General features: G+C 33.8%; 1 protein-coding gene across 1 annotated transcript in view; it reads left to right on the top strand.

The window, feature by feature from the left end:
• Positions 1-16,404, top strand: part of LOC148949828 (uncharacterized) — a 133,463-nt gene that overhangs the window by 17,735 nt on the left and 99,324 nt on the right. Inside the window, exons 3-5 of the mRNA XM_089092796.1 lie at positions 724-825; positions 6,696-6,759; positions 11,133-11,375. Coding sequence (XP_088948922.1) covers positions 724-825; positions 6,696-6,759; positions 11,133-11,375 — 409 coding nt within the window. The remainder of the gene's footprint in view (positions 1-723; positions 826-6,695; positions 6,760-11,132; positions 11,376-16,404) is intronic.

The raw sequence follows: 16,404 nt of genomic DNA, 5'->3' as shown, positions 1-16,404 counted from the left end.
TTTTCCAGTTCTGTTAGAAATCTGCCAGAAGATCTCTCTACCCTATAGATTAAAACTTTTAAAAAACTGCATTTTCAGGTCATTTTTACTCCTTGTTTATTTAAGATGGGAATAGGGCCTTAACTTTTTTGTTTTCAAAGGCTCCTGGCCATGTGTAATTTTTTTGTATCTTTAAAAGGTTTATAATTCACACCCTTGAACTTGTAAGATAAGGATTAGTCTAAATTATGTATTTACTTCTTTGTGGTAGATGTGTCCTGGCAGATTTGCTCTGGCACAGACAGTCACATCAAGTATTTTTCTGGAATAACTACGTTCATCCACAATAATTAATTTGAAAAAGATATTCATATTATATATCTTGTAATAAAAACTACTTAGCTATCAGAATGAGTGTATTCTGCTGGAAAGGATCAAGTAAAATCTGTAGAGAGAGACTTCCAATTTCCTCATCATGTATAAGAGATTTATCTATTGTATTGGATTAACAACACTTCTTGACTACTAAGGTCCATGTGTCAACCCTGCTGTTTGTTACTGCAGCCGGATTTGATATCTAGATCCCATATTAGTAAGCTGAGGTCAAACTCACTGCACCCCCACAGGACAATACTCACCTGTCAGTCCAAAAAATGCCTAATTTGAATGGGTGATTAAATTTTGCCCTGCTCTTTATATTTATCCTTTGATAACATTCATTATTTTTTGTTTTGTTTTTTTTAGCAAGTCAAAAAGGAATTTGCTGTAGGTATAGACAAAGAAAGGAACAATAGTTCTAGTCAGTTTGAAGATGATGGAGAACATTTTGATTATGGCAGTGCCAAAGTAAGCATTTATTTCTTTTATTATTATTTAGCTTTTTTCAAAGAATAAGATTGATCATAGCTTTTTGTTTTGAAACAGGTCTTTCCCCATTTGGCTTACTGGTAGTTCTCTTTTTATCTTTAGATCAGCAATAAGGATAGTTAAGGATGACTATGTGTTTCTTTTCATTTAAATTAATTGTCCTGTTTAAACCCCAAATAAAAGCTGTTTATTCACTTCAAACATAGGACTAAAACAAGGTCCAGTTCGTCAGAAATGTCTTTCTGAAATTTATTTGTTTTTTGTTATCTTCTTTGAAAAATGATGTTATTCTACTTGCCAGAAAAGAAGAAATTACATTTTTTTTTTTTTTAAAGTCATTTAGTGAAAAAACATTTAGATGTAGCTGTAAATAATCATGGTTGCTGCAGTAGCCAATTCTAGTGGGTCTTCCCAGTATATAAAGCTCCCTATAATATGTACAATTGGAACAATTATAATATGAATCAGTTGCCCACTTGGCTGCAAGTCCTGTGGACATAGTGAATATTTTTGTCTCCCATATACTTCAAATGGCTGACAGAACTGATAGACTATCTCAATTACCCTTGCTATATTTTCTATCTGCCTCAGTTCTTACCTAGGATGATAGACAATGATGAAAATAACCATTTTTATACAAATCTGAAAAATTTATGCCGTCTTTGCCTCTCACAGAGACTGTCTGTCTTGGCTTTACTCTAATTTGCCAACAAGTCTTTGATGACTTTGACAAAGTTTTTCACTACCAACCACTACCTTTGAACAAGTCACTACCTGCACTAGTTGCAACCTAGTAGGGAACAAACTGCAACCGATAACAACCAAAAATTAATAAACGCTTTTTTAAAGAAAACTGGAAAGTTAGCAAATATTGCCATTTTTAACTGATTCAGGAATGGCAATTATTATCTAAATCAGACTTAATAGTAAAATGCTATTTTAAAAACAAAATTTAAATGAAATTCAAGCAATAATGTGTTGATGTATGGTATCTTTTTCTTTTTCCTTCTTCACTACAGGTGGGGTACTAGAACATCATAGAAGGTTGTTCAAGGGCTCGTTTCAAAGGAAACTGACTGTCAATCTTCATATATAAGAAGATGAATGACACCATAATGGCTGGTTACAACCATAAATGACATTACAGTAAAACTATATGATGATGTCTGTTATCACTGGGGTTTATTATTTGTGAATAAATGATACTTTATTTACAAACAAACACTCACAGTATCAAACTGCTAAACTTGTTGCTTTTTGTCACGTAGCTTGCATTATATAAAAAAAGAACATAAGTGCATTATAAAAGATACAGCAATGGCCCTGACTGCCCTGTCAAATAAAAATGAAATAAACAAACTGACACATTAACAATAAACATGACACATTAACATGATACATTACTATTTTCATTTATTAATGATTCCAACAAACGCTTTAATGCTCAATTCTTGCATTAATAGGATTTAGAACCGGGATTTATTCTACTTTTGATTGAGGTAAACGAGGCTTTGGTGGGCAATAAGGGGCTGGGAGTGTACATTGAAAGCATTGATTACGACGCAGATTATTCCCGAAATTAGTGCAAAAAGTAACACATCGGACTTCCAAGGTAGGGAGGTGGAATTCCTTGAGGAGGAGAATTGAAGATACTTTGTTCTAACCATAAATAATTCTCAGGCTCTCTTCTGGATAATTTATAACCTATCGGACTGATCCACCATAAGGTCTAAATGCCACACTGGGCAAGGATACTCAACCAGTAGATGGATAAAAGATATGTAAAGCGGAGGATATGTGCTTTTGGGCATGCAAATTTAGAAAACAGCTTAAGGAGCAACAGGGATGCACTAGTCTGTTTAATAATAGAACAAATGTGAGCCTCTCATTTCAAGTCGCTTGTCAGTGTGACCCCTTAGAGTTTAGTTTTTGTGGTGATTATTTCATTAGGTATTGGAGCTGTAAATAATGGTTTTGATTTATGAAAGTTAAGGATCATCATACTAGATTTATGATAAATTCACTTTCATTTTTGACAAGGTCTTCACTTGCCATGTCTTAGAGAATTTCCATTACACTGCTCTTAATATTTCTTCTCCACTTTTCGAGCAATGACATGTCATCCACAAACTTTCATCGGCTGATTCGATTGGGTGATTCATTAGCAAAATTGTTAATCATTACCAAAATAGTGAAGGACCTAAAAGAGTACCCTGCAGGACTCTGCAAGAAATAGGGAGTGAATCAGAATATACATGTATGGACTTAACAACTTGTCTCTTATTTGACAGAAAAGATGCAATAATATTGACTAGAAAATAAGGTACTTTAAATTCACTCAACAAATTTTAAACTAAAACGTTATGACTAAACAGATCAAAAGCTTTTTGGAGGTCAATGAAAAGGAGATTGAGCCAGGTATCTGGCTCTTCAAATAGTTTATATACAGTATCAAAGAGACTGACCAGGTAATGTGTTGTTGGCAAACCTTTCTTGTTTCCAAATTGTTGTTCATCAATAAGTTCAAGAATCGTCTTTTAAAGGCAATCTGCTGCGAAGCTCTCATACAGTTTAGAGAATGTCAGTGTTAAGGTAATTGGTTGGGCTCCATAAAAATCCAAATTAACACCTTTCTTCTGTATGGGGGTAATGTATTCTTTTTCCCAGCGTTTAGGTAAATGAAAATTTTCTAGTTATTGTGCTAGAAATATTTTATAAGGGTTTTGATAATTTATCTGGAAATGCTTTTACTAAATCAATCGGAATATCAAGGGGGTATATTGAAGTTCTCTTTAGTTTACATATTTTCTTAACATCAACAGGTTGCAATGCAACTGGGGTACGTGTTATTTACTATATCTAGCCAAAAAATAGCTAAAGGATTTTCCCTGTGTGATATAAAATCATGGGTGCATCATATCAATGGCTCATGGCCCATAGTGAGCAAAAATATTAAAAAAAAAATATTTAAAAAATACTTGTAACTGAGAAAAAATTGTAGCTAATTCATGAGAGAGAGAGAGAGAGAGAGAGAGAGAGAGAGAGAGAGAGAGAGAGAGGAGAGAGAGAGAGAGAGAGAGAGAGAGAGAGAGAGAGAGAGAGAGAGAGAGAGAGAGAGAGAGAGAGAGAGAGAGAGAGAGAGAGAGAGAGAGAGAGAGAGAGAGAGAGAGAGAGAGAGAGAGAGAGAGAGAGAGAGAGAGAGAGAGAGAGAGAGAGAGAGAGAGAGAGAGAGAGAGAGAGAGAGAGAGAGAGAGAGAGAGAGAGAGAGAGAGAGAGAGAGAGAGAGAGAGAGAGAGAGAGAGAGAGAGAGAGAGAGAGAGAGAGAGAGAGAGAGAGAGAGAGAGAGAGAGAGAGAGAGAGAGAGAGAGAGAGAGAGAGAGAGAGAGAGAGAGAGAGAGATTTATTCTAAACAAAGCAATTTAACATAAGTTGAGCGGCCACCCCAAGAAATAAAAATGGATAGTTATTATCATCTAAATCAGTTTGAATAGTAAAATATTATTTTGTGAAGAAATTTAAGGGCATGTTTAAAAAAGTCCTGAAACCTCTAAAAATGGTGATTGGTTGTAATAATTGCCCATAAGAGTGGTTCTCACTATTTATCTCCCCCATTATGCCTGAATAAGAATTATGGTCTTGCCTCAAAAAATTTTAATTTTTATGCTTGAGTATGTATCTTTGAATCTTGAATGGGATTGACTTCAGATTGACATCGTTCCCATTGGTATTGCAGCGCTGCCTTAGTAAAGGGCAAAATGGAAATCAAAAGTAACTAGCAACAGCTATTGAGTACAGCTGCTACTGCTTGCGACTGCGACTCCTTTGCAGCTGTGACTTCTTGCAACTGCAACTTCTTGTGATTATGACTACTTGTGACTGTATCTGCTACTACTCTCCATTGTAACTATGAATTATTGTAACTTCTACTACTTGCGGCTGCAACTACTTTTGACTTCCACTTTCTACGACTTTGACTAATTTTAACTCTGGTTGCCATTACATGCAATCGCAACTGTTACTAAATCGATTAATACAACAACTACTAATTACTCTGATTGGAACTGGTTGTGACCAAGGCTGCAACTACTTACAACTTTGACTACTTGCAATTGCGAGTGATGCTATGTATGACTGAGGCTATTGCCATTGCTACTGCTATTACTGCGCCCTTTTACATTGAACTAAACCAAAAGAGTTTTAGTGAATCCTGGGTGTCAAAATGTTGTAGATGCAATTATCTCAGAAATCGAATAGAGTTTTAAGTTGAAGTTTCCAGGGAAACTTTAGTGGGGTGGAAATGCAGCTAAATGAAAAGAATTTATGATGCATCCAAATCGTAATAAGGGTGTTTCTGAAATATTCTTGGAACAGCTAAGAGTATTAATTTATGATGTTAGGAGGCTGAACAGGATTATACTTTGTACTTTGTTTTTGTTTTAAACATTTTTACGTATTTGACATTGACCCTTTTATAATTTTCTGTTGTCGTTTGATTGTTTGTTTTTGTTGTTCTTTTTTGGCTGTATTTGACGCTAAAGTGCGAATTCGGCCCTTTTGGGCTTGTGATAGCCATTTTTCAGCAATAAATCTTATCTTATCTTTAAATAAAAAAAAAAACACTGTGCCAGTCCAAGTTGTCAAATAGACATATCAGAATATCTCAGAAATGGCTAAATGTATTTTCTAGATGATAACGTTTTTCTCTTTGTGATTGTTGATTTTATGGCAAATAAAATACCTAAATCTAGGTTTTTCATGAAATAATTTGTGCTAATGAACTGTAAGGAGCAAATAAGGCCAATAGTTTTAAGTGGGTTGGCCGTCCCAATGCTACTATTGTGAATTTTGTATTTATTTTTGATTGCTATGCAAGGTGTTGCTGTTCCATGTCTTAGTACAAGTGAAAACCATATCTTCGTTTTTCGCTCAACTTAAAACATGTAGTGTATACTTGATTATTACTATTTTTATTAATATTTACAGTAATGATTATTAAAATTCTTATTTGGATAATTTCGGAGACCACGCTGCCTTTCCATGACGATAAAATAAAAGTTCAAAATAGGGATAAAATCCTTTTTAATAGACAGTGTATAGAAAATTCACAAAAAATACCAGATATTTCGGTCACATATACAGTGACCGTCATCAGTAGTAAAACTACTGATGACGGTCACTTTATATTTGACCGAAATATCTGGTATTTTTTTGTGAATTTTTTGTACACTATCTATTAAAAAGGATTTTATCTTTTTTTTGAAATTTTATTTTAGTTCTTATTTAAATTTCTTATTAGTTTCTTTTTTATTCTTCTTTTGTACCTCTTATTTTAAAACTAAGAGACTTATTCAAAGCTCTTTGCAAGCGTGTTGTGCTCTTCAACTGTCTCAAATGGAAGTTCTATGTATGTTCTTTTGTTCTATTTACATACAGTAGAATTTTGCGTCTAGTGGACCCCTTAGAGTGTTTCTCACCAAAGGAAAGGGGATAAAGAGCCCCAAAAGCATGCATATTTACACATAGTCAATAAGATACCCCTTGCTTCTTTCTGTGTGTAAATGTAAAAGTGTATCTGATGATATTTCAATAAACTGTTTGATGAAATTGCTTCTGATATGAAAGAAAAAAAAAATTATGGATGTATTTGCCACTTCCTTCCTTTTTATAACCTGGTAGTTTCAGGGTTGTGGTTTTTTATATTGTTCATTTTTTGATAATATCAATTAAATTGACATAAATAGTAGCAGGATTGACATTACTAAATATGTGTGGTTACACGTTTTAAACTTAGGTCTATCCCAACTAAAGATTTGGCTATATTTCTGTGTGTAGTTTTTCTTTTTTTTAAGCACAATGGGAATCAAATTTTGGAAAGAACAGAGAGAAAGCCAAACACAAGCTTAAACTTTTCAGGTTAGTCTTTTATTGTGTAATCATATGCAGTGCAATAGCGCTGCGCAAGTAATGAACAATGTTGGCACAGTGTGTTATTTTTTTCTTTTTTTTGGTTTTTGACCAGAGCACTTTGTATAGAAGGAGTTGGAGGGTAAATATTCACCCTCCCCGCTAATCATTTCCCCAAACGTATCGAATCTAAATTTTGAGATAGCAATTTTTTCAACATTGTTGAAAGGTCCAGAAATAATGTTTTTGAGGATAACATCCCTCCCTCCCAGCCCTCAGGGCAAGGGTTGTAAGTTATGCCCTTGAGGCATATAAGATTTTGAATGAAAGGGTGGTCGTATATACTTCGGAGCATTGGATTGTTGGTCAGAAGTTCTAGTGAATTTTAAGAGTCAAAGTGATCAGTGGGTATTTACCCCCCCCCCTCCACACACACACACACCCACTTGCTGTGTTTTCCCGAAAAGTATCCAATAGAAATTCTGAAATAGCCATTTTATTCAAAATAGTCCAAAGATCGGGGTTGATACAAACCACCTGAGCCTGGCGGCAAGGGGTTGTAAATTATGCCCCAGGGGCATTTAAGGTTTTTACGGATGGGATGGTTGTATTAATTTTAGAGGCGGCTCATTTGTTTAAGAATTGAAAGTTCTAGGTTTCTTTTTAGATTTGAAAGTGATGGAGCAACTAACCCCACCTCCCAACTACCCATCTTCACCAAACGCATGTGATTGAAATTGTGAGATAGCCATTTTGTTCAAAATAGTCCAAAGAACATATAAAAATGCCTCTAGGGTTGACAAAACCCCCAGAGCCGTGGGGCAAGAGCTGTAAGTTATCCCTTCGGGGCATATAAGGTTTTATAGAGTGGGAGGTTGCATAAACTTCAGATAGGGCTAATTTGATTTGCATAAATACAAATGAATGTGCACTGTCAGTTTAATATACATGTGCTGAGATTTGTTCCTTAAAATCTTCATAATTTTTTATTTATTAAATTCATAAAAGTGAAAAGATAATTTTTTTTTCTCAGTAAAGTGCAAATTATGTTCTGGCCTTGATTAGGCATAAGGGTTTTGAGCCCTACTCGTGTTAATTTGTGTTCGTTTTCAGTTTGACTCGGTTATTTATTTAAATTTCTGTTCGTTCTGGGTTTCATTTATTTTTTATGCTGATATGTGGTAGTTTTTAAGCTTGGTAGATTAATTAATTCTATTTCTGCTCATTTGTGGTTTGAAGCATTTCTTCACTGTTCTTTGAAAAACTTATTTGTGGAAAGAGTTTTTTAATTAATTAAAAGGTAAGGGAAGCAGTTTGTACTGTTTGTTATTCCCTTTTTTTGTTTATGTATTTTTATTAGAATCTGAAAAACAAGAGTAATGACTTGATTAAAACCACTAAACTCTTTTATCAAACCTAATCTTTTACTCAAACCTTATCTCACTTGGTACTACAAAGAACACTGGAGGCTCCTGGTGGAATCAATATCAGAAATATCAATATAAGAATATAGAAATATATTCTATATATAGAAATACATTTCTTTAATATAGAAATCAATATAAGAAATATAGATTTTGCACATTTTGAATAAAAATATTATGCACTATGCTGCCAAAGGGGGTTACATTGAGCGTTTGGTTTTTATGTATCATATTTCTTTTATCATTATAATAAAATTATGCACTCTTTAACTTAAAAGAGAATTTTTTTTTATTGAAAAAAAAAAATCCATAATTGTGCAATAATTTTGTGTCCCATGATTATCGATTGTGTACTTTATCAAATATTGACACGTCTATTGCTTAAGACGACAAAATCCTGCTTTAAGTTTAACTGAGAACATCCACTCTTGCTTCGAATATTTTTGGTTTTTCTTATTTTATTTAGGTTTCTATCTAGATATTTATCAATATGTAGATATAGTTTTAGATAGAATATGTCTAGATATAGATCCATAACTAGTTATAATACTTTGTTTTGATTTTATTTATAGGTATCCTTGTATTCTTTAAATATTATGTTCTATATGGTGTTGTTCTAGATAGAGTCTGTTTAGATATAGTTCTAGGTATTCTCCATCTAGTGGTAAGGGTCATTACTTTCTCACATAAATGCATAATTATACAATTTTTAGTTCAGTCACTATTGAATATCCAAGATACACTTAGACGGGAGTACTAATAAATAACTTAATTTAATTTGGTTGCTTAAAGTTTTGCTTACTGAATCAACTGATGACAGTAATCTGTCCGAGACTTTATAATAAACAGAGCTACTAGAATACAAATTCATTATATTGTAGCAGCAAAAGCGTTAACACCTGGAAGTTAATTCAGGTTGTTTTATGTGCCTGATTTGCCATTTTGCTAAATATAGACAAAAAAATATTTTGGTCAACTAAACTGTGTTCTGAACTGTTTTTCAGATTTTTGCTGTGCTGTGAGATTGTTAGATGGGAAGAATGCTAGGAATAATCGCTCTATTTTCTAGATTCATCTAAAATATGGTTCTGAAAAAGTTTTTCAAATAGAAATTAAGAGTCATATTAAATTTAAGACGAGTGGAAATAATGTCTGAAAATCTATTGAATTCATGACGAGTGGAAATAATGATCGACAATAATCCAAACTTGTAACGAACATAAACTATTATCAATGAATAAGTGGAGCCCGGAACAACCAAAATTCTAAATGAATAATTACACAAAACACGAAAATAACAGGTAATAATAACAAATAACAATATCAATACAAATACAACATAACAATAGAATAAAAATAACAATAATAACAAGCACGAATTGTCTGCAGTAGCAAGGAAAGTTGATATACCGACAAAGCAGAACCATTATGAGGATCTTTTGCTCTAATTAGTGCGCAATCAGGTGCTTTTTATTTTCTAATCCTTTTTGCTTTGTCAGTGGGTCATTTGCAAAAAATAAACTATCCTTCACATCCAAAGTAGCACCATTTTTTTTTCAGCAATTTAGCGTTGGCCTCCACTTTAAACTTCCTTAACTCATATTTTAATGCATTCCGCTTTCTTTAATATTTTTCTTATTTTCAAATGATCTATTACTCAAATAATTCATGTACAAGTCCCTCTTTTCTATTAAACATAAAGCGTTGTCACTGATATTCTTAGTTGTGTTTCTAACTTTCTTCCCAAAGACACCATCAGCGAGTTCACAAACTATTTTCCTAAAATTATTTCATCTATCTTCTACATTGTCTTCTACAATTCTCATACTGGAGTCTGCCAACGTCATAGCTTCCTGGAAAGTAGTTAGACTTCCTAAGTTTTATGTTCAGGTTAATCCTAATCCTCAATAACAGTTTAGGTTAACTTTTAGCGTCAATAACAGCACTTCTATATTCCCTAGCATTGATACTGTCAATCTTTAGCTTAAAATGTCATAATCAATAAGGGTAGCTGTCTTACCATCATGTCAATTCTATGCTAAATTATGGACCATTTTATGACAAGATATTGTATTGGTTGTAACTATATTGTAATACTTAAACAAATTGCAGCAGTCTGTAACCTTTATAGTTTTCTTTGCCTTCAAAAAAATTAGGTATGCTAGGATACCTTTCTGTTGGCAAGGAGAACCACTATTACTGATTTCTTCTCTTACAACAAATTCATCCATGCCATTTGTTATTTTTATTAAGAAATTAGTAGGTGACATTAGATAAATTATGAGATTTTTGTCGCGTAAATTTGAAGGTCGCCGAGAGAGTAGCAGCTGGGACTAAAAAAAAAAAAAAAAAAAAAAAAAAAAAAAAAAAAAAAATTCATCCATGCCAGGAGACAATCTATCCCAATTTCTAGTAACCTGGGTGGTAAAATCTCTTAATAAAATTACAATGTTTCTAACTGGGACAAAATTCAGCTGTGGGTAAAATTCATTTGAGTCACCACTATCTCCATTACTTTGATTTACTGAGGTGTGTACTACTACGACTGATACCTTTAAGTTTTTAGTCATAAAATGAGCAACTAGAATTCTATTATTATAAGCTTCCCTAATTAAATATGACTTAGTAGTATCCTTATTCAAGGCCTATTTACCCCATCCCTTCTCCACGAGTAAATAATTCTTTATCCCCTAACTTTATATTTCCTAACCCTGGGATATGAGTTTCTGAATTTCCCCTTCAAGTTTAGTTTGACGTGTCTATATTTGTCTGTCAAAATGTTGATACGACAGTTTCTGTTTGTTTGTTGTTTTTCGATTTTGTTTTTTGCTATTAAGTTTTCTTTTCTCATTTTGGAAGCACCATGTAATGATTGTTATTTGTTCTTCATAATTTGTACTACTAGAAGGGTTACTTTTGTAATGGTTTTAATATTGATTTACTTTCAATTTTCTTTAGAAGTTGAAGAAACATTCCCAAATTTTAGTGACGATATTATTGGATGGAAGTATCCTATTTTATCACCCAAACATGAAGATATTCCTTTGGTGGTTTCTTCTGGTGTATCTGAACAGCTTAATTGTGATTTCAAGCCTTCTGAGCCTGGATCAAATTTTCGTGATCATGAAAGTGAGTATTCGGACATATTTTGTTCTTATTATTCAGTCCAGAACCCATCTGACTTGCCCCAAAAACCAACTAGTAAATTTTAAAAATGTGTAAGGTCTACTCTAAGTTTATATCGCGATGATAACATATTGGGCATTATATTGGCAAAGAAGTATATGATTAGGGCGCCAAGGGTATCAAACCGAAAACATATTTTTTCCCTCACTCCATCTTAGATTTATCCATTCGTCAAAACAGTGATTCTCTACAAATATTATATTGGTTATTAAAATGTTAAGATCATTTTGATCGTGTAAATTTTGTTCTTAATTGCCTCACTGAATCGTGGAGTGAAAAATGTCAAAAATGGTCGTTTTTCACTGAAAACAGAATAAAACACTTATACCGCCCATTTTATGCATATCAATTGAGTCACGTGTTTCAATAATCATAGGGGCTGTACAACTCTTTTGATTAAGAAAAGTAATTTTCTTCAAATCAGAATAAAAAAAAGAACTAATATAATTTTTCGATAGTCAACTAAAAGGGTAAGTACGAGAAACTAGGATAACTTCATTGGTCTTTGTAAAATTATTCCCCTGTAGGTAAGTCAATTGTTAAATGATTTGAAGTCTTGAATCGCGAAGAGTTTTAATAAGTAACAGATTAATGTATAGCTTAGATTCATCTGTGAATCAAACAAAAAGTTACAAATGCAGCAGATCATAACAAGCTTAATGTACTAGCAGTCATAAGAATCTTAAGGTATTAGTAATTTCAGCTTTAAAGTAACTCTAGACACTGCTAGAGGGTGATTTTTACGTTTAACTTCAATAACAAAACTCTTATATACCCTAGTACTTTGTATTGATCCTCCCAGTTATCGGTTTACTTTAACATAATCAATAAAGTTCGTTGTCTTACCATCACCTTAATACCATGTTAACTTTGGGCCATTTTATGACCAAACACCGTACTGGGTATAACTAGATTGTTTTACCTACAAAGTTGCAACAGTTTGTAGCCATTGCTGTTTTCTTTTCCTAAACCAAATTTATCTAGGCTAGAATACCATCTATCCCTATTTCTACCGACCTGGGCGTTAAAATCTCGTAGTAAAACATCATATTTCAACTTGGGACCTTTTCATCTTCACTTGTTCCTAGCCTTTGCGAATTAGCCTTCTTAGATTAGTTTTCAAAGTTATTCTTGCGCCCTGAACTCGCAAAACCTCTAAAAGTTGATTCATATGGCCACTACTTTCATCTAGGATGCTTAAATCATCAGCATGTCCTGGAGAGTTTTACTTTCCCATTTGATTCCGTGTTCTTCCAATGTCTTTGCTTTGCTCCTTAAGATAAAGTCCATAAAAATTATCCATATATAGGGGGAAGGGCCGCAACCTTGATTTAACTCTTGATTTAATACGAAACCTGCTACCAACATCATTTCCTATCGTAACCGAAGCAACGTTCTTCTCACAAATAGCACTAATCACTTTAATGTATTTGTCTGGTATACCATACAAGGGTTTCACTGTTTTAGTGTTTTTCTGTACTTTTTATATATATCCTAGGACTGTATGAGACCATCAGAGTGGTGGGGGATGCGTTTTTGGAGGGGCGACCATGATGTTTGGAAGGGGAGTAAAATGGGAATCTAATGGCACTGGGCTACTTGTAGTTTATTAACACGTTTCATTCAGAGGAGCACTAACTCTGCATGTTAATCTTAAATTGATCCTACAGTGACGCCTAATTTTAGCAATTCCATTGAAACCATTTGGACAGATTATATAAATGTTGATGCATAGTCAACATTTGTCTGTACACTATAGTCTGATTGACCTAGTTTTATATTAGCCTCCTAGAAAACTTGAAAATGGGATCAAGGTATCTGTGCTAAATGATCCCCCTTTACCAAATAATTTTACCATTTAAATTTTTATTTTAAACAAAAACGGAGTAAGCCATAGTTTTAACTATTTCTAAAAATAATTGAGATTCAAGAAACAAAACCTAGATGTCGCAGTTCCATAGGCGTGTCACATTACTAAATAACAATAAAATAGAGGCAACGCTTCTGAGGACAACGTAAGAAAACTTTATTATAAAAAAAGACAATAAAAATGATATAGAAGAATTGGTTTTCTGGGCATTGATTAGTATAATAAATATTCTAAAGGCTTATCACGTTACAAAAACAAAACTAATACTCCACGATGAACAAAAAAAAAAACAGTTCCACATACAATACCACAGGCTGCCCACTGGGTTCATAATTATGAGAAAAAGTTCATATTTTTAACCTAGGTTCATAAATGATTCATAATTTAGAAAAAAGATTCATTCATAAAATTCATATTTTTCTTGTCATCAGCTAGAAAACACTTGGTTGTCATCTTTTACTTATAAAGGATAAGCGAAGCAAAGGTGCAAAGGTTCTATTTAAAATGTTTCAAACTGTATCACTGCATGTTTTGTGAAGATGTGGAGCTTCCTCCACATCGTTTTCTGAAAAATATTATTTTTTTTTTATATAGATTTGCTAGCTAAAAAGTGAACCTACAACTCGATACGCCTTTCAACGCTCTTTCCGAATATACTAATTGCTACACTTGAAAAAGGCGCCCAATTCGTTACAATTCGTTCCATAATGGCAGTAAAAATTATTTGAGAAAAAAACGCACAAAAGCAACAAAGCCTCTTGCATAACCTAGGTAATATCTGTCCCCGCTAAGGATCAATGGGTCTTTCTGAATGATTAATTAAGGAGACCTAAAATTTACCCATCAAGGTTCCTTTCAATTTAATCCATGTTTTCCAAGTTTTGTATGTAGCCTGGGGCTATATCCAGCCCCATTAGGGGAAGGGGGCAAATGGTCACAAGTAAGGATTACCAGTAAGGTATTATAGTGTTTTCTCCAATAGGAGAATCATTCTGCGCAATTACCGTTGCCATAAAAGAAAAGAAAAATTGACATTCACGTAAAAACAAACATTGGCCCCGTTGGCTTATAGTGAGAAGGGTAACAGAGGAGTTTGTTCGCTGCCCTCTTTTTATTTTTTTTTGTGCGTATTTTCAGCTGTTGGCTCGTAATGTCAAAAATTCAATTCAAAAATATATAAATCAATGAAGGTACTTTTGTACAGAGCTTAGGCCTTGTGGAGGAAGGGTGGGTTGGAGCAATTGGAACAGGAATGATAATTAAATTTGGGAGAGAATCGAAATGAGAATCAAACGTTATATTGTTTTTCATATCTGATTTCTGTCCTATAAGTAATCTTAATCATATAATATCCATTACCTTGACAATTGATTCCCCAATCTCTGCCTCTTTAATGGTGGATATAGCCCTGGGCTATATACAAGCCTTTGCTGATTTTATTTTTAAACGGATATCAGTTCACATTACGTACTAACTGTGGATAAGGAATAGATGCGAAAGATAGGACTATATCCAAATATTTAGGGGAAGGGGGATGCAATGCAGTTAAACTGGAAATAACTCTGATAATCAAATATGAAATTCTCTGAAAGTAATGAAGTAAGAATTTTGTTATTATAGTGTTTAGCTCGGGAGAGGGGCTAAACTACAATGTTAGGCATCATTTTAGCATTTTCAGCATGACATCATTTAGTATGGTATCATAGCATGGCATCATTTAGCATGTTAGGCATCATTTTAGCATTTTATAGCATGTTCAGGGATTGGGGATTTCGTAAATTAGAGGGAATCTTTTTGTTAGAATTGTAAACTACAAGTATCCTGCTATTGTTTTAACAAGTGGCATAAGTTTTCAAGAGCTTTTGTCATCTGTTGTTAGTATTTGAGGGATAAAAGTGAATAGAGGCTCCAACCACATTTGACAACTACCATCAATGGATAATTGTTACTAATCAGTTTTGTCATGGGATTGTTACGCCCCGTTATGAATTTGTATTCTCAGAGCTGAAACCAATCCCTGTTTTTGGGAGGGGGATTTTGTTGTTCTTAAAAACAAACTCCTGTTCTCAGAACAGGCAGAAAAAAACGGTTGCCAGAAACAAGGACTGGCAAAACCTAATCGGCGGACTTTCAATGTGATATAAAATTATAAACAAGGTTTTGATATGAAAATTATTCTCAAAAAGTGGCCAAACTTAGGAATTGTGAGATTTTTTGTCTCAAAGTTGGTCCTTGAATAGTCGGTTCCTTGAATCCTTCTTATGCTGAATAACTCTTGTTTTTTTTCCTAGACATAAGCCACCATTTTGAAAAATAAGTGACGTAGCTAACAACCACACTCCTCTTCCAATGCAGGGAAGAAGACCTATTGCTAGTGACGCTGACTACTAAACTCTTAAAATTTATTTTTATTGTAGGTGAAAGATTGAGACGAAAGGTTTTATTTATTATTTACAAACGGGTTACAATAAATAAATAAACAAACTTCTAATTAAAAAAAAGAAAAACATCCAGTGCATTACTGCATGCCGGACAACCGGTTGCCTTGGTAACTTCAGAAGCAAGCCCTGTGCTCTTTGTTTCTGTTATTTAATTGTTTTATTTAGTATCTGTTTTCTGTCTTATATGAACTGTTCTCGGTATGATCAAATCTGTTCTCGGTCTGATCTGATCTGTTCTCAGTCTGATATGATCTGTTCTCGGTCTGATCTGATCTGTTCTCGGTCTGATCTGATCCATTCTCTGTCTTATCTGATCTGTTCCCGGTCTGATAAGATCTGTCTTCTGTCTGATCTGTTCTCGGTCTGACATGATCTCTTCTTGATCTGATCTTTTCTCGGTCTGATCTGATCTGTTGTCTGTCTGATCTGATCTGTTTTTCGGTCTTACTGATCTGTTCTTGGTCTGATCTGACCTGTTGTCGGCCTGATATGATCTGCTCTCGGTCTGATCTTATCTGTTGTTGGTCTGAACTGATCTGTTTTCGGTCTTACTGATCTGTTCTCGGTATGATCTGTTCTTGGTCGTATCTGATCTGTTCTCGGTTGCATATGATCTTTTCTCGGTCGGATATAATCTGTTTCGGTCTGATAAGATCTGTTTTCGGTCTGACTGATCTGTTTTCGGTCTGATCTGATCTGTTCTTGGTCTTTTCTGATCTGTTCTTGGTCTGAT

This window comes from Artemia sp. Qi Xiang Cuo, chromosome 8 (genome assembly GCF_049724085.1).
Source record: "Artemia sp. Qi Xiang Cuo chromosome 8, ASM4972408v1, whole genome shotgun sequence".
NCBI classification, from domain to species: Eukaryota; Metazoa; Arthropoda; class Branchiopoda; order Anostraca; family Artemiidae; genus Artemia; species Artemia sp. Qi Xiang Cuo.
The sequence above is the reverse complement of the archived record's forward strand: the minus strand, read 5'-3'. Positions and strand labels throughout refer to the sequence as shown.